We start from the raw sequence: 19,044 nt of genomic DNA, 5'->3' as shown, positions 1-19,044 counted from the left end.
CACTATATTATTATGGGGTGGGACTGTTCCAGTGCTTTATAATGAAGACAATATATTATTATGGAGTGGGACTGTTCCAGTGCTTTATAATGAAGACAATACGTTATGATGGGGAATCCTTTAACAGTGTCACCATTAACTGGAGCAGTGAAAATAAAATATATCATGCTACCCTTCTGACTGGCCGAGGTGCTGTCTGTCTGTCTGTCTGTCTGTCTGTCTGTCTGTCTGTCTGTCTGTCTGTCTGTCTGTCTGTCTGTCTGTCTGTCTGTCTGTCTGTCTGTCTGTCTGTCTGTCTGTCTGTCTGTCTGTCTGTCTGTACATTTGTCTGTACTGTCTGTCTGTACTGTCTGTATCATAATGACTCGCTGGAAAACAAATCGCACTGCACTTAACTGTTAAAGGTAATTATGTTTGAGCCAACATCCATAGTGTTTACTGTAAATGCTATCACGTCAGGGAAATTGATTTTAAAAGTCAAGTTCAGTGCAGTGTTGCTACATTGTGATGTGTTTGAATCCTGGCCTCTGTCTTTCAACTTATGAAATCAGAATGTATTTTCTTTAACCAGCAAGGCTTGATAGAGGAAGTTTATTCCCACTAAAGCAGACCAGCAGAACAGAAAATGACTTTATTTGTCTGGTCCCACAGAAAAACATTTTGGAATACTGTGTTTGTTATTCATGAGATCTTATAGGGAGTGTTCATTTCTGATTGCTTATTTCACTTTTGTTTGTTGTGTTTCACATGCTTTGGCAATGTAAACATATGTTTCCGCTATGCCAATAAAGGCCATTTGAATTGAATTGATTTCGGTTTAAGGCAGCCTGCACCATTGAGCGCCGTGTTCAGTATGGATTTACGATGCTGGATTGAGAGTGTCAGATCTCACCTGGGAATCATCTCTCCTTTCTTGACGTTCAAGAGCAGGTCACTCTCACACAGCTCGTCAGAGCCACAGTCTTTGGAGAATGGGATCTGTGTTAAGAGCGTTAAGAGAGACATGACACTCTGTTTAGGGGTTGAATTGGGAATTCAGATGTGGAGGTGCCCTATCCCAGTCCTACATCCCAGTTCAACTCTAACCCCAGCCTCAACCCTAACCCTAGCCCTAACCCTAACCCTAGCCCTAACCCTAACACTAGCCCGAACACTAGCCCTAACCCTAGCCCTAGCCTCAACCACAACCCTAACCTTAGCCCTAACCCTAACCCTAGCCCTAACCCTGCACTAACACTAATCCTAACCCTAACACTAGCCCTAACACTAGCCCTAACCCTAGCCCTAGCCTCAACCACAACCCTAGCCCTAGCCCTAACCCTAGCCCTAGCCCTAACCCTAGCCCTAACCCTAGCCCTAGCCTCAACCACAACCCTAACCCTAGCCCTAACCCTAACCCTAGCCCTAACCCTGCACTAACACTAATCCTAACCCTAACACTAGCCCTAACACTAACCCTAGCCCTAACCCTAGCCCTGCACTAACACATAAAGCACAGATACTACTATCAATAGACATTTAAAAAAAACTTCAAGCAACTGCCAAGAGAGTGCAAAGCTGTCATCAAGGCAAAGGGTGGCTACTTTGAAGAAGCTCAAAAATAAATTGTTTTTATTTGTTTAACACTTTTTTGTTTACTACATTGTGTTATGTGTTATTTCTTCACTATTATTCTACAATGTAGAAAATAGTACAAATAAAGAAAAACCCTGGAATGAGAAGGTGTGTCCAAACTTTATACTGGTACTGTATACTATATCACATATTACTGAAACTCACAAAGAACTCCCATGAAGTAGGACGGAGGACATCTAGAACAGGACTGGAGTCTGGGTCATGCAGAGCGACGTCCACACGCACTCCGATGGAGCTCACAAAGTCAGGGGCCTCCTGTCAGACAATAAGATAGGATTTATTTCATTCGTTTAATTCATTTGACTGGGAACATGTGCAACACAACAAACATTGTTCAAGATTTTAGCTACATACTGTACATAGCTAATTCTCTGCAGGATCAGAACTTAGTAACATTATTGGAATTGTATAAGGAAAACCACATGAGAATACAGCAATGTAGTGTACTTTATATCCATTTTAATGTTTATACATACATGTAAATATTAGTCTTGGCAATGTTCCTCAAATAATTATTTATTTATTTTTAAAGAGATTGATATATTAATGATATGTACCAATTGATTCTTGAAGAATATAACTTGTGAATGCCACATGAGCTTAGTTCAACTGTCGTACATCATCAGAACCCAAAATATAAGCTTGTTTTACTCCAACATTTGTAAACAATGTAAATGTGAACAACAACTGTATAGCCTCAAAACATGGTTAAACACTGCTCAAAAAAATAAAGGGAACACTTAAACAACACATCCTAGATCTGAATGAAATAAATAATCTTATTAAATACTTTTTTCTTTACATAGTTGAATGTGCTGACAACAAAATCACACAAAAATAATCAATGGAAATCAAAATGAAAGTGGAAAACCGCACTACAGGCTGATCCAACTTTGATGTAATGTCCTTAAAACAAGTCAAAATGAGGCTCAGTAGTGTGTGTGGCCTCCACGTGCCTGTATGACCTCCCTACAACGCCTGGGCATGCTCCTGATGAGGTGGCGGATGGTCTCCTGAGGGATCTCCTCCCAGACCTAGACTACAGCATCCGCCAACTCCTGGACAGTCTGTGGTGCAACGTGGCGTTGGTGGATGGAGCGAGACATGATGTCCCAGATGTGCTCAATTGGATTCAGGTCTGGGGAACGGGCGGGCCAGTCCATAGCATCAATGCCTTCCTCTTGCAGGAACTGCTGACACACTCCAGCCACATGATGTCTAGCATTGTCTTGCATTAGGAGGAACCCAGGGCCAACCGCACCAGCATATGGTCTCACAAGGGGTCTGAGGATCTCATCTCGGTACCTAATGGCAGTCAGGCTACCTCTGGCGAGCACATGGAGGGCTGTGCGGCCCCCCAAAGAAATGCCACCCCACACCATGACTGACCCACCGCCAAACCGGTCATGCTGGAGGATGTTGCAGGCAGCAGAACGTTCTCCACGGCGTCTCCAGACTCTGTCATGTCTGTCACGTGCTCAGTGTGAACCTGCTTTAATCTGTCAAGAGCACAGGGCGCCAGTGGCGAATTTGCCAATCTTGGTGTTCTCTGGCAAATGCCAAATGTCCTGCACGGTGTTGGGCTGTAAGCACAACCCCCACCTGTGGACGTCGGCCCTCATACCACCCTCATGGAGTCTGTTTCTGACCGTTTGAGCAGACACATGCACATTTGTGGCCTGCTGGAGGTCATTTTGCAGGGCTCTGGCAGTGCTCCTCCTGCTCATCCTTGCACAAAGGCGGAGGTAGCGGTCCTGCTGCTAGGTTGTTGCCCTCCTACGGCCTCCTCCACGTCTCCTGATGTACTCGCCTGTCTCCTGGTAGCGCCTCCATGCTCTGGACACTACGCTGACAGACACAGCAAACCTTCTTGCCACAGCTCGCATTGATGTGCCATCCTGGATGAGCTGCACTACCTGAGCCACTTGTGTGGGTTGTAGACTCCGTCTCATGCTACCACTAGAGTGAAAGCACCGCCAGCATTCAAAAGTGACCAAAACATCAGCCAGGAAGCATAGGAACTGAGAAGTGGTCTGTGGTCACCACCTGCTGAACCACTCCTTTATTGGGGGTGTCTTGCTTATTGCCTATAATTTCCACCTGTTGTCTATTCCATTTGCACAACAGCATGTGAAATGTATTGTCAATCAGTGTTGCTTCCTAAGTGGACAGTTTGATTTCACAAAAGTGTGATTGACTTGGAGTTACATTGTGTTGTTTAAGTGTTCCCTTTATTTTTTTGAGCAGTATATAATTTTTATATCATGGATTGGTCAGTCCTTGCATCCATAGGCCTGTCTATGAATTTGAGAGTGGTTATGCTTTGTTAATGTTTCAACTGCAGATTGCCCCTTTAAGTGTTGTTGAAAGGGTGCTTCCTCCATTCAAAATGAACACAGTAATTCAATAAGACCTGATGAAGGAGGAAAACCAGACACACTTCATTCAGCAAACCATCATCAAACCAATTCATATTATCTATCTTTACCTGAACAAAGACCTCATAGGTGTCACAGACCTCCCAGGTGGAAACCCTGATGTCTCTCTGCAGGACTCTCTCCGAGTTACTGAACTGACCTCTGGAGGTGACACGAGACGACTGGAGATCAGCATCCAGGGTCAGGTTGTACCTGAGAGCTGAGGTGAGACGTAACAGAGGCAACAAGATACAATTAGAGGGCCATAAGATCATTGCTATGATGTGAGAAGCCCCTGTAATACTAAACATGACCACTGATATGACAGTGACTGTGGAGAGGGAAAGGGAGAGGGAGAGAGCAAGAGAAGGAGAGAGTGAGAGAGAGAGAGGAGGAGAGAGAGGAAGTGGAAGAGAAGGAGAAAGAGAGAGAGAGAGATTGACACAGGAAAGCAGGGCTTACCCACAGGTCCTACAGGTATCTTGGGCCTGAAGGTGGCGCTGAAACAGACAGTGGTATTGAAGCAGGACACCAGCCTCCCACTGACCCTGCACGTCTTACTCAGGATGTTGATCTTGTCAGGGTTAAAGGTCGCCCTCACTGTCACCACGGCCAGACCTCGAGACCTGGGAGAGGAACAGTCTACTGAGTATTCTTGTCATAATCCTAATCATTAAGTCATACTGTAGGAGTCAACTTTAGATTGGTTGTTTGATTCATTCATCTATTGGTTAATTGATTGGTTAATTGGTTGACTGACTGATTGATTCATTCTTTAAGTAATGATATAATGGACATCAGCAGCTATGTAGAAGTGGTTAGCAGCAGTGTCAGACCAAGCGGGGAATAGACAGCATAGTATTCCAGCTAGCTGTTCTGCTCTTCATATGGAGTGGGACGAGAAAACAACACTCAATTAGTTTACACAGTTAAGACCAAGCTGTCCATGAGACAGCACATCTCCCACAGTCAACTAAAACTTGAGGAGACAAGTATTGGATGTTTCTCTCACAACCTACTGTAATTCCATTGGTTTGGTTTAGAGTTACTGTCACCCAAAATAAGTTGGCCAGCTGCTAAGAACAGCTGACAATTTGTTGATATCAAGTAAACACTTAACTTGAGTGGGACGTGTTGGAATTGTGGGAAACAAAATGATATAGTTGACCTCTGAAGAGGGGGTGTGGAACAGGGTTAAAACAAAGAAAAGAGAAGAAACTAGTGAATCTCACCAGAGCTGGACCACCTTCCCATAAGCCCCCACTGATACATCTGGGATGGTGTCATCGTTTAGGTCGGAGTTGGCGTCTAGGGACCGCCCAAAATACTTCAGTGCAGGATCCAGCTGGGAGCCCAGGATTTTCTGAAATGAAGCAGGATAAAACAGGATCTCACAACTGGAGCTCACATCCAATGCTCACGTTTACTGAATTCTAACAGCCTGAGCACCATCTGCATCATCGGCAGGTCTGTATTCAGAGGACAGTGTTGAGTCCTGTCGCTACCTGAGAACACTGTGTCCTCAGTTTCTTCTTGTCCCCGTTGAAGACATAAATGACCCCCCTGTTGTTGTCTTCCAGCGGGGCTCCCACCACTACATCACTGTAACCATCCATGTTGAGGTCAGGCACCGCTGAGATGGACATCCCAAAACGAGCGTTGTCCGCCGGGGACGGACCCTTCAGGATCCCCTGGTCACTTAGGATGCCCTAGAAACACCAATGCAAAATAATTCATATTGAATTATGAATAATTCATAGTGTGCTTAGGATGATCTCTTTCAGAATGTCCTGAACCACTGGGCTCAGAAGTTGTGGTGTGTAGACCAAATTGAAACCATTAGATGAAATGTACAGTATTGGGTCTGCCCTCAAAAAAGAGATGAAAGGCTTTAGGAAGATGTGCCGGGCATTGTCATGAGAAAGCTTTGGGAGTAGGTTACAGTACAGTAGAGCAGAGTACAGTATAGTAGAGTAGAGTACAGTATAGTAGAGTAGAGTAGAGTAGAGTAGAGTACAGTATAGTAGAGTAGAGTACAGTATAGTAGAGTAGAGTACAGACTGAGGACACAGTGTTCTGCAGTAGGTTACAGTACCGTAGAGTAGAGTACAGTATAGTAGAGTAGAGTACAGTATAGTAGAGTACAGTATAGTAGAGTAGAGTACAGACTGAGGACACAGTGTTCTGCAGTAGGTTACAGTACCGTAGAGTACAGTATAGTAGAGTAGAGTACAGTACATATAGTAGACTGCAGTAGGTTACAGTATAGTAGAGTACAGTATTAAAAAAAAGAACATTGATTGAACCTTTATTTAACTGGGAAAGTCAGTTAAGAACAAATTCTTATTTACATTGACTGCCTACCAAAAGGCCTTTTGGCATGACAGCAACACATGACAACACAGCATGGTAGCAACAAAACATGACAACAACATGGTAGCAACACAACATGGCAGCAGCACAACATGGTAGCAGCACAAAACAGGGTACAAACATTGTTGGGCACAGACAAGGGCAAGAAGGTAGAGACAACAATACGTCACGCAAAGCAGCCACAACTGTCAGTAAGAGTGTCCATGATTGAGTCTTTGAATAAAGAGATTGAGATAAAACTGTCCAGTTTGAGTGTTTGTTGCAGCTCGTTCCAGTCGCTAGCTGCAGCGAACTGAAAAGATGAGTGACCCAGGGATGTGTGTGCTTTGGGGACATTTAACAGAATGTGACTGGCAGAACGGGTGTGGTATGTGGAGGATGAGGGCTGCAGTAGATATCTCAGAGTATCTCAGAGTACAGTACAGTGGACTACAGTAGGTTACAGTACAGTAGAGTACAGAAGAGTACAGTACAGTACAATACAGTACAGTAGACTACAGTAGGTTACAGTACAGTACAGTAGACTACAGTAGGTTACAGTAGGTTACAGTAAAGTACAGTACAATACAGTACAGTAGGTTACAGTACAGTAGAGTACAGTACAGTAGACTACAGTAAGTTACAGTACAGTAGAGTACAGTACAGTAGACTACAGTAGGTTACAGTACAGTAGAGTACAGTAGACTACAGTAGGTTACAGTACAGTAGAGTACAGTATAGTAGACTACAGTAGGTTACAGTACAGTAGAGTACAGTACAGTAGACTTCAGTAGGTTACAGTACTGTAGAGTACAGTACAATACAGTAGACTGCAGTAGGTTACAGTACAGTAGAGTAGACTACAGTAGACTACAGTAGGTTACAGTACAGTAGAGTACAGTACAATACTGCATAGTAGAGTACAGCACAGTAGAGTACAGTACAGTAGAGTACAGCACTGTGCAGTAGAGTACAGTACAGCACAGCACAGTACAGTACAGTAGAGTACAGCACAGTGCAGTAGAGTGCAGTATGTGTGGCTTACCTTGGTGAAAGAGAGGAGATAGACCTTCCCAGTCTCCTTCTTCTGTTCATTCATGAACATGGGAGCGCCAACCAGCAGTATATCAGACACGCCATCTTTATCCACATCCAGAGGACAGAGTACACTGCCATAGTAGGAGCCTATCTACAGAATATAAAGCACATGGAACACAGTATCCTCAGAGCCTATCTACAGAATATAAAGCACATGGAACACAGTATCTTCAGAGCCTATCTACAGAATATAAAGCACATGGAACACACAGTGTGCTCAGAGCCTATCTACAGAATATAAAGCACATGGAACACAGTATCTTCAGAGCCTATCTACAGAATATAAAGCACATGGAACACAGTATCTTCAGAGGCTATCTACAGAATATAAAGCACATGGAACACAGTATCCTCAGAGCCTATCTACAGAATATAAAGCACATGGAACACAGTATCTTCAGAGCCTATCTACAGAATATAAAGCACATGGAACACAGTATCTTCAGAGCCTATCTACAGAATATAAAGCACATGGAACACAGTATCCTCAGAGCCTATCTACAGAATATAAAGCACATGGAACACAGTATCCTCAGAGCCTATCTACAGAATATAAAGCACATGGAACACAGTATCTTCAGAGCCTATCTACAGAATATAAAGCACATGGAACACAGTATCTTCAAAGCCTATCTACAGAATATAAAGCACATGGAACACAGTATCTTCAGAGCCTATCTACAGAATATAAAGCACATGGAACACAGTATCTTCAGAGCCTATCTACAGAATATAAAGCACATGGAACACAGTATCCTCAGAGCCTATCTACAGAATATAAAGCACATGGAACACAGTATCCTCAGAGCCTATCTACAGAATATAAAGCACATGGAACACAGTATCTTCAAAGCCTATCTACAGAATATAAAGCACATGGAACACAGTATCTTCAGAGCCTATCTACAGAATATAAAGCACATGGAACACAGTATCCTCAGAGCCTATCTACAGAATATAAAGCACATGGAACACAGTATCTTCAGAGCCTATCTACAGAATATAAAGCACATGGAACACAGTATCTTCAGAGCCTATCTACAGAATATAAAGCACATGGAACACAGTATCCTCAGAGCCTATCTACAGAATATAAAGCACATGGAACACAGTATCCTCAGAGCCTATCTACAGAATATAAAACACATGGAACACAGTATCTTCAGAGCCTATCTACAGAATATAAAGCACATGGAACACAGTATCTTCAAAGCCTATCTACAGAATATAAAGCACATGGAACACAGTATCTTCAGAGCCTATCTACAGAATATAAAGCACATGGAACACAGTATCTTCAGAGCCTATCTACAGAATATAAAGCACATGGAACACAGTATCCTCAGAGCCTATCTACAGAATATAAAGCACATGGAACACAGTATCCTCAGAGCCTATCTACAGAATATAAAGCACATGGAACACAGTATCTTCAAAGCCTATCTACAGAATATAAAGCACATGGAACACAGTATCTTCAGAGCCTATCTACAGAATATAAAGCACATGGAACACAGTATCCTCAGAGCCTATCTACAGAATATAAAGCACATGGAACACAGTATCTTCAGAGCCTATCTACAGAATATAAAGCACATGGAACACACAGTATCTTCAGAGCCTATCTACAGAATATAAAGCACATGGAACACAGTATCCTCAGAGCCTATCTACAGAATATAAAGCACATGGAACACAGTATCTTCAGAGCCTATCTACAGAATATAAAGCACATGGAACACAGTATCCTCAGAGCCTATCTACAGAATATAAAGCACATGGAACACAATATCTTCAGAGCCTATCTACAGAATATAAAGCACATGGAACACAGTATCTTCAGAGCCTATCTACAGAATATAAAGCACATGGAACACACAGTATCTTCAGAGCCTATCTACAGAATATAAAGCACATGGAACACAGTATCTTCAGAGCCTATCTACAGAATATAAAGCACATGGAACACAGTATCTTCAGAGCCTATCTACAGAATATAAAGCACATGGAACACAGTATCTTCAGAGCCTATCTACAGAATATAAAGCACATGGAACACACAGTATCTTTAGAGCCTATCTACAGAATATAAAGCACATGGAACACACAGTATCTTTAGAGCCTATCTACAGAATATAAAGCACATGGAACACACAGTATCCTCAGAGCCTATCTACAGAATATAAAGCACATGGAACACAGTATCTTCAGAGCCTATCTACAGAATATAAAGCACATGGAACACAGTATCTTCAGAGCCTATCTACAGAATATAAAGCACATGGAACACACAGTATCTTCAGAGCCTATCTACAGAATATAAAGCACATGGAACACAGTATCTTCAGAGCCTATCTACAGAATATAAAGCACATGGAACACAGTATCTTCAGAGCCTATCTACAGAATATAAAGCACATGGAACACAGTATCTTCAGAGCCTATCTACAGAATATAAAGCACATGGAACACACAGTATCTTTAGAGCCTATCTACAGAATATAAAGCACATGGAACACACAGTATCTTTAGAGCCTATCTACAGAATATAAAGCACATGGAACACACAGTATCCTCAGAGCCTATCTACAGAATATAAAGCACATGGAACACACAGTATCTTTAGAGCCTATCTACAGAATATAAAGCACATGGAACACACAGTATCTTTAGAGCCTATCTACAGAATATAAAGCACATGGAACACACAGTATCTTTAGAGCCAGTGAGCAGAAACAAAGGATAACAACATTAACAAGTCAGATATGATAGATCACACAGAGATAATAGAGAGAACAGAGATAATAGAAAGCCACCAGAAAAAAAGGTACATGCTCTTCTCTGTCAGCCAGTCCAACCCTCATACCTGATCTCCTCTCTGGGAGTCTATGACGGTGGGTTGTCCCTTGCTGTTGATGATGTACACTATGACCTGTCCAGTGTGGTTGGACCGAGGAGCGCCAGCCACGTAGTACTCCATGCTGCCATCATTCAGCGTCGTCACAGAGTAGCCTGAACCGAACAGCCAAGCAGAACATTATGGACTGATCTGTAACAATGTCCAGTGCTAGTAGTCTTACTGCCAGTCACACTGTAAATCAAGATATATTTAGTTTGAGCTCCAATAAACATTCAAATTAAGTTAGAAATTGTTGGAAAAGCAAGAGGCGTAAGAATGGCTTGGTGTTGTATGATAAACCAACAATAAAATAGCACCGCTTAAAATGAAGATAAAGGAGCAAATATTGACTTGTAAAACATATCAAACTCACATACCTAATAGTGAACTGTGGTTTCTGTCCTCTAGAATGTTCTCGAAGGCCGTCTTGGGGAAGATGTCTGATTTCTGAGGAGTGTAGTGAACCACAGTACCACTCCAGCCATAGGCCCCCACTGCACCCAGCATCATCATGTTCTAGAACAAGTGGGAGAGAATGGCCTGTTTAAACATGCTGAATAGTGGCTGACAGGTTGGAAATACATGTGGAGGTTTGTGTGATAGTATCCTTAGCCCGTACATACCTGCTTCTTGGTTTGGTGGGCACTGAAGCCCACTTGGGACATCTCCATCTGAAAATCACCCCCTTTCCCAGTACCTGTCTCTCAAGACAACACACAATGAAAAGATTAGTGGCTATGTTTACTGTCCTGTACAGAGTAAGACTGCTACCTTCTTAAAAGGTAACATGTCTTCAAGGTCCATTCATATTGTTGGAATGTATATAGGTCGATATTTTTTCATTATGGATACAAATTTGACCTCTATAAAAAATTCAGAATAAATGACTTTAGAAAACGGTAGTGTACCCTCTATATTGAAGATTCTGTCTCCCAGAGTTCCAGCGATCTCAAGCAGAGCTTCCTCAGCTGACACATTAAAGAAGTACCTGTCTGTCGGGGTGCTGGCGATGGACTTGATCTCAGCAATCAGGTTTTTAGTGTCGATGTCATTCCTTATGTAATACCCGAGGACCTAGAAACATAATAAATAATGCATTTAAAGAGATTTATATTAGAATGAAAGGGACAATTAATAAAACATAAAAATGTCATGTTATAAAGGGATCAAACAGTAAATGTTAATACCTCACACTCAACACTGTATATACGTATACCCATGTGCCTTTTGCTAAAGAGAGACAAACCTAGATATATAAAGGTCAAGCTAAATGAGTGTGATATTAACTTACAGCAATACCAAACCGGGTGATCTTCTCCTGCTCACACTTCCCGATGACGTCGTCTTTGAGGTCCTTGTCGTGAGACTCTCCATCCGTCACCACCACCATCACCTTGCTGGCTCCAGGTCGGGCACCGTTTGTAGGCAGGAACGCCTGCTGTCTGAGATGCACACTCAATAGGTGTCAAACAGCAATATCCATCTCAAAACCAAGTCAATAGCAATAAGCATGTAAAGAAATAGCTTCTAAAACGCTTGTTCTGAACACGTTTTTTTTGTGCTGGATTCCATTGAATTCCATTCTTCCAAGTGTTGTATTCCTTTCTATTCTATTCAAGTGTTCCATTCTAACCCCCTCTTTGGGGGGTTTTCAGTTTGGAAATAGAGATTCTAATCCTTTTGTTCAAGTCTTTTTTATAAATATGTTGAGTCAACAGACTCAGGATATGTTAATTTAGAATACATGAGGTCACAGTCCCCTAAGGACCCATTGACTACCAGAAAACTAGAGGAAATGACTGGCAGGGAAAGTGTTGCTCACTGAGACGCACCTGGCAAATTCAATGGCCCGGAAGGTGTTCGTCTCCAGGCCTGACTTCTGGGGTATTTTCGCTGCGGCCGCAATGATTGAGTCTTTGGTTTTGTGGGAGTCCAGATGGAATTCAAAAGTCGGATCAACCGCGTACTGTATAATACTTACCTGAAAGCAAAAACATAAAGTCAACAAACAAACTGATAGGGACAAATGCATGAAATTTACTTGGGCCAGGATTCAAGCCAACAGTGGGTTGTCGGCAATGCGGCTTTTAAAGGCAACTTCAAACTGACACGAAATATGCATGGTTTATCGTGAATGAGATCTCCTAGAACGCAGGAACATTGCCTTTAAAAGCTGCATTGTCTATTGCATCCGGCTTTTGACAATTCCTATAAATAAATGGCAGTCGTGGCAATTCATGTACAGTACACTGATAACTGTGATCCCACTTACCTGAGTATTGTCAGGTCCAATATCCAAGTTCTCCAAAAGTTTCTTGAGGAAAGCCACAACTGGTGGCCAGGGATATATACTGTTAGAGCCATCCAAGACAATAGCAATATCCATGGGACCCCCACAAGCTGGAAAGACAAGAGAAGAATTGAGTTAATGACAGTACTGTATGGTAGCCATGTATTACTCCAATTACAAAGGGGCGTTAAATATGATATACAGTAGGACTTAATTTATACTTTTAATCAAAGGTGAAAACAATAGAGAATTCTTATTCTAAGGATACACATGTAAAAATGATTGTGGACTCTTACTCTGAAGGGCAGGTGAGAATGAAGACAGGGGATTGAAGAGAGGGCTGACTTCTGCACAGATCCCTGGGTAGTAATACTGACTGCCACATTTCTGAGCCCACAGAGGTCCACATGTCTACCAGGAAAAGACAAGACGACGCATTCGACAGACGGTAAAATATCCAAAACAACCTTTAGGCTATCAGCCAATCCCAAACTGATCTTCTAGGAGCTTTCCAACTGTACAATCAGGTATAGGTTAAATCTGCTTACCATGAATACATTTCCCTTGTGACCGTGCGGGCTAGGGTTAGGGTAGCTTGGGTATCTTGGGTATCTAGGGTTAGGGTAGGGTAGTTAGGATTAGGGTAGCTAGGGTATCTAGGGTATCTAGGGTTAGGGTAGGGTAGTTAGGATTAGGGTAGCTAGGGTATCTAGGGTATCTAGGGTTATGGTAGCTAGGGTTAGGGTAGGTAGTGTAGCTAGGGTATCTAGGGTTATGGTAGCTATGGGTTATGGTAGCTAGTGTAGCTAGGGTTAGGGTAGCTAGTGTAGCTAGGGTATCTGGGGTTAGGGTAGCTAGGGTTAGGGTAGCTGGTGTAGCTAGGGTATCTAGGGTTAGGGTAGCTAGGGTTAGGGTAACTAGTGTAGCTAGGGTTAGGGTAGCTAGTGTAGCTAGGGTATCTAGGGTTAGGGTAGCTAGGGTTAGGGTAGCTAGTGTAGCTAGGGTATCTAGGGTTATGGTAGCTATGGGTTATGGTAGCTATGGTTAGGGTTAGGGTAGATAGGGTATCTAGGGTTAGGGTATCTAGGGTTAGGGTAGCTAGGGTTAGGGTAGCTAGTGTAGCTAGGGTATCTAGGGTTAGGGTAGCTAGGGTTAGGGTAACTAGTGTAGCTAGGGTTAGGGTAGCTAGTGTAGCTAGGGTATCTAGGGTTAGGGTAGCTAGGGTTAGGGTAGCTAGTGTAGCTAGGGTATCTAGGGTTAGGGTAGCTAGGGTTAGGGTAGCTAGTGTAGCTAGGGTATCTAGGGTTATGGTAGCTATGGGTTATGGTAGCTATGGTTAGGGTTAGGGTATCTAGGGTATCTAGGGTATCTAGGGTTAGGGTATCTAGGGTTAGGGTAGCTAGGGTTAGGGTAGCTAGCCTGTTATGGATAGGGGGCAGTATTTTCACGGCCGGATAAAAAACGTACCCAATTTAATCTGATTATTACTCCTGCCCAGAAACTAGAATATGCATATAATTATTAGCTTTGGATAGAAAACACTCCAAAGTTTCTAAAACTGTTTGAATGGTGTCTGTGAGTATAACAGAACTCATTTGGCAGACCAAAACCTGAGAAGATTCTGTACAGGAAGTACCCTGTCTGACCATTTCTTGGCCTTCTTGATCATCTCTAACCAAAACAGGGGATCTCTGCTGTTACGTGACACTTCCTACGGCTCCCATAGGCTCTCAGAAGGCGGCAAAAAGCTGAATGGTGGCTTTGCAGGCCCTGGCTGAAAAACATTAGTGCATTTTGATAGTGGTCGATCAGAGAACAGAGACTGGAGGCGCGTGCACGAGGCGACCCCATGTTTTTATTCTTTCGTCTTTGAACGAAAACAACGACTCCCGGTTGGAATATTATCGCTTTTTTTCGAGAAAAATAGCATAAAAATGTATTTTAAAACAGAGGTTGACATGCTTCGAAGTACGGTAATGGAATATTTAGAATTTTTTTGTCACGAAACGCGTCGGGCGCGTAACCCTTCGTCACACTTGGATAGTGTCTTGAACGCACAAACAAAACGCCGCTATTTGGATATAACTATGGATTATTTTGAACCAAACCAACATTTGTTATTGAAGTAGAAGTCCTGGGAGTGCATTCTGACGAAGAACAGGAAAGGTAATCAAACTTTTCTAATAGTAAATCGGAGTTTGGTGAGGGTCAAACTTGGTGGGTGTCAAAATAGCTAGCCTGTGATGGTGTGCTATCTACTCAGAATATTGCAAAATGTGCTTTCACCGAAAAGCTATTTTAAAATCGGACATAGCGAGTGCATAAAGGAGTTCTGTATCTATAATTCTTAAAATAATTGTTATGTTTTTGTGAACGTTTATCGTGAGTAATTTAGTAAATTCACCGGAAGTGTTCGGTGGGAATGCTAGTTCTGAACGTCACATGCTAATGTAAAAAGCTGTTTTTTGATATAAATATGAACTTGATTGAACAAAACATGCATGTATTGTATAACATAATGTCCTAGGCGTGTCATCTGATGAAGGTCATCAAAGGTTAGTGCTGCATTTAGCTGTGGTTTTGTTTTTTGTGACATATGCTAGCTTGAAAAATGGGTGTCTGATTATTTCTGGCTGGGTACTCTGCTGACATAATCTAATGTTTTGCTTTCGCTGTAAAGCCTTTTTGAAATCGGACAGTGTGGTTAGATAAAGGAGAGTCTTGTCTTTAAAATGGTGTAAAATAGTCATATGTTTGAAAAATGGAAGTTTTGGGATTTTTGAGGAATTTGTAATTCGCGCCACGCCTGTCATTGGATATTGGAGCAGGTGTTCCGCTAGCGGAACGTCTAGATGTAAGAGGCTAGGGTATCTAGGGTTAGGGTAGCTAATGTTAGGGTAGCTAGGAGGAGGGTAGCTAGGGTATCTAGGGTTAGGGTAGGTAGGGTTAGGGTTAGGGTATCTAGGGTTAGGGTAGCTAGGTTTAGGGTATCTAGGGTTAGGGTAGCTAGGTTTAGGGTATCTAGGTTTAGGCTATCTAGGGTTAGGGTAGCTATGGTTAGGGTTAGGGTAGCTATGGTTAGGGTTAGGGTATCTAGGGTTAGTGTAGCTAGGGTTAGGGTATCTAGGGTTAGGGTAGCTAGGTTTAGGGTATCTAGGGTTAGGGTAGCTAGGGTTAGGGTAGCTAGTGTAGCTAGGGTATCTAGGGTTATGGTAGCTATGGGTTATGGTAGCTATGGTTAGGGTTAGGGTAGATAGGGTATCTAGGGTTATGGTAGCTAGGGTTATGGTAGCTATGGGTTATGGTAGCTATGGTTAGCGTTAGGGTATCTAGGGTTAGGGTATCTAGGGTTAGGGTAGCTAGTGTAGCTAGGGTTAGGGTAGCTAGTGTAGCTAGGGTATCTAGGGTTATGGTAGCTAGGGTTAGGGTAGCTAGTGTAGCTAGGGTATCTAGGGTTATGGTAGCTATGGGTTATGGTAGCTATGGTTAGGGTTAGGGTAGATAGGGTATCTAGGGTTATGGTAGCTAGGGTTATGGTAGCTCTGGGTTATGGTAGCTATGGTTAGCGTTAGGGTATCTAGGGTTAGGGTATCTATGGTATCTAGTGTTAGGGTATCTAGGGTTAGGGTATCTATGGTATCTAGTGTTAGGGTATCTAGGGTTAGGGTAGCTAGGGTTAGGGTTAGGGTAGCTAGGGTATCTAGGGTTAGGGTAGCTAACGTTAGGGTAGCTAGGGTTAGGGTAGCTAGGGTATCTAGGGTTAGGGTAGCTAGGGTATCTAGGGTTAGGGAAGCTAGGGTTAGGGTAGCTAGGGTTAGGGTAGCTTGGGTATCTAGGGTTAGGGTAGCTAGGGTTAGGGTAGCTAGGGTTAGGGTTAGGGTAGCTAGGGTATCTAGGGTTAGGGTAGCTAACGTTAGGGTAGCTAGGGTTAGGGTAGCTAGGGTATCTAGGGTTAGGGTAGCTAGGGTATCTAGGGTTAGGGAAGCTAGGGTTAGGGTAGCTAGGGTTAGGGTAGCTTGGGTATCTAGGGTTAGGGTAGCTAGGGTAGCTAGGGTAGCTAGGGTAGCTAGGGTAGCTAGGGTTAGGGTAGGGTGGTTAGGGTTAGGGTAGCTAGGGTATCTAGGGTTAGGGTAGCTAGGGTATCTAGGGTTAGGGTAGCTAGGGTATCTAGGGTATGTAGGGTTAGGGTAGCTAGGGTATCTAGGGTTAGGGTAGCTAGGGTATCTATGGTTAGGGTAGCTAGGGTATCTAGGGTTAGGGTAGCTAGGGTAGTTAGGGTATCTAGGGTATCCAGGATTAGGGTATCTAGGGTAGGGTAGCTAGGGTTAGGGTAGTTCTACAGCTGTACAGAAGTAGTGATGTAAAATCTGCTTACCATAAATGTATCTTCTGTAGCTGTACGGGTTAGGGTCAGCCCCAGGCTCATGTTGACATTGACATTACTCACTGCTGATATGCTGACTGAGTCTGTAACAGGAGAGGAAGAACAATTAGTACACTGCACTTACAGGAATAATTACTCTGTAATAACAAAAACACTTTAATGTAAAGTGTTATTGAATACATTCTCATGGTGTAATTACAGAGGTTTACTAACATTTATTAAAACACAAAATGAGCACAGTGAGTTCAATGCGAACTCTCAACTCTGAACAAAATCCCATCCTAACTACTGTGGCCATCATTCTGGTTTACAGACAGATTTGACAGGATTCAAAGAGATTTAAAAGAATGCTATGGTAAAACACAAGATAACACTACATGAGTCACACAAGGATTGCTAAAAGAATAAGAGTTGTTTATAGAAAATAGCTGGAGCTGTCTTACTCTGCAGGTTGAGTCTCTGACATCCTGAACTGGCCCCTCTGATCTCACACTTGTAGACGTCTCCTTTCCTGTCCTGGTTGTATCCACTCCAGGGAGAACCAACCAGCAACCTGGGGGGAAACACACACGCACGCGCACGCACACGCACACACACACGCACACACACACACATTACAAATAATTACTTACAATGGTGTGAAGATCTAAATTACTTCATTAATGGCAACTAATGTAATAGCATTGTCAGGAAATATTTGGATACAGTACCATACATTCACAACAAGACAATTAGAGTAACATGATCGGTAAGCAGAGTTTGTCCTTTTCTACAGGTGTGGAAGGTAAACACATACTCTACCAACATCATCACTAACAGTTCATCTTAGGGTGGAAGGTATAATAAGCACCATAACCCTGAGGGGCAAAGTGTAGGGTCATGTAGGGTCTTAATTTGATCACTCTTTTGTTGCAGAAAATGTTCCTGCACAGCAGGAAATGCAAACTTGTAGTGTGTTCGAGGTTTAAAAAGGCTTCTAAAGTTTGTAATTTACACTTTAAAATGTCAGACTTGATTTCCCCTTACGAAAACTGTATCAATCCCTATAAAAAAAATGTCCATTATATAATCCACATAAAAATTCACATTTCCTGTTGCTGCAGGATTCTTTTCCTGCTGTAACAAACTGGCTGAAATGAAGATCCTACATTTTTAAGGGGATGTTTTCAGTCTCCTTCTGTTGCATGAGAAGGAGAGAGCAATAATCAGTGACAGTCCCGTTGTCTGCTGCTGGTGGATCAGGAGCTGGGTAACCATGGTGATTACACAGCATTACCACCATGTGAGTCAGCCAGTCAGGACACACATGCCCACTACATTACACAATGTGATGTCTAACACCCCCACACAGAAACCAGCCACACATATTAACCTTTCTTGATTAGCTTATATACATACACACACACACACACACACACACACACACACACACACACACACACACACACACACACACACACACACACACACACACACACACACACACAGAAAGCAGAGCCCAATCCATTACACATGACACATCATGGAGGAAAGCCCCACCTTGCTAGACTACACAGTGTGGACAGACAGACCACCTAGCGTTCCTAAACTGTTGACACACAGATGGACTCACTACAGCATCCTGTGAGGTACAGTATAACAACACAACAGCACCACTCAGACTGAGAAAGAGTGGGCACAGACATACTGAAATTACGGTCATTGGGGTGTGACAGTGTGTCAGTGAAGTCTTGCTGTGTTTTGATTGGCCATTCATGGGAGTACATCTGGAGTTCTGGGAATACCTGTATGATGTTCTATTGCAAACAAATCTATATGTTGGTGTGATATTAAACCTAGTAAAGACTGAATGAAAGTCCATGGCATCAGCTGGATGCAGGACCGGATGGACAGTGGGCAAAGTTCTTTGCCAGCCTGGTGTCACAAAGAAGAGAAACATGCCTTCCACTGGCTACAGAATACACACTAT

General features: G+C 42.8%; 1 protein-coding gene across 1 annotated transcript in view; it reads right to left on the bottom strand.

Annotated features, from left to right (window-relative positions):
• The window catches only part of LOC106568399 (integrin alpha-2), a 60,326-nt gene that overhangs the window by 27,752 nt on the left and 13,530 nt on the right, over window positions 1-19,044 (bottom strand). The window contains exons 3-19 of the mRNA XM_045692521.1: window positions 17,519-17,628; window positions 17,067-17,158; window positions 12,988-13,102; window positions 12,674-12,801; window positions 12,234-12,382; window positions 11,693-11,843; window positions 11,310-11,475; window positions 11,025-11,098; window positions 10,779-10,917; window positions 10,369-10,514; window positions 7,450-7,593; window positions 5,558-5,761; window positions 5,285-5,415; window positions 4,515-4,678; window positions 4,124-4,272; window positions 1,780-1,890; window positions 893-978 (exon numbers count right to left, since the gene is read on the bottom strand). Coding sequence (XP_045548477.1) covers window positions 893-978; window positions 1,780-1,890; window positions 4,124-4,272; window positions 4,515-4,678; window positions 5,285-5,415; window positions 5,558-5,761; window positions 7,450-7,593; window positions 10,369-10,514; window positions 10,779-10,917; window positions 11,025-11,098; window positions 11,310-11,475; window positions 11,693-11,843; window positions 12,234-12,382; window positions 12,674-12,801; window positions 12,988-13,102; window positions 17,067-17,158; window positions 17,519-17,628 — 2,259 coding nt within the window. The remainder of the gene's footprint in view (window positions 1-892; window positions 979-1,779; window positions 1,891-4,123; window positions 4,273-4,514; window positions 4,679-5,284; window positions 5,416-5,557; window positions 5,762-7,449; window positions 7,594-10,368; window positions 10,515-10,778; window positions 10,918-11,024; window positions 11,099-11,309; window positions 11,476-11,692; window positions 11,844-12,233; window positions 12,383-12,673; window positions 12,802-12,987; window positions 13,103-17,066; window positions 17,159-17,518; window positions 17,629-19,044) is intronic.

This window comes from Salmo salar, chromosome ssa13, assembly GCF_905237065.1.
Source record: "Salmo salar chromosome ssa13, Ssal_v3.1, whole genome shotgun sequence".
In the NCBI taxonomy this organism is placed as follows: domain Eukaryota; kingdom Metazoa; phylum Chordata; class Actinopteri; order Salmoniformes; family Salmonidae; genus Salmo; species Salmo salar.
This window is presented reverse-complemented; position numbering and strand designations above follow the sequence as displayed.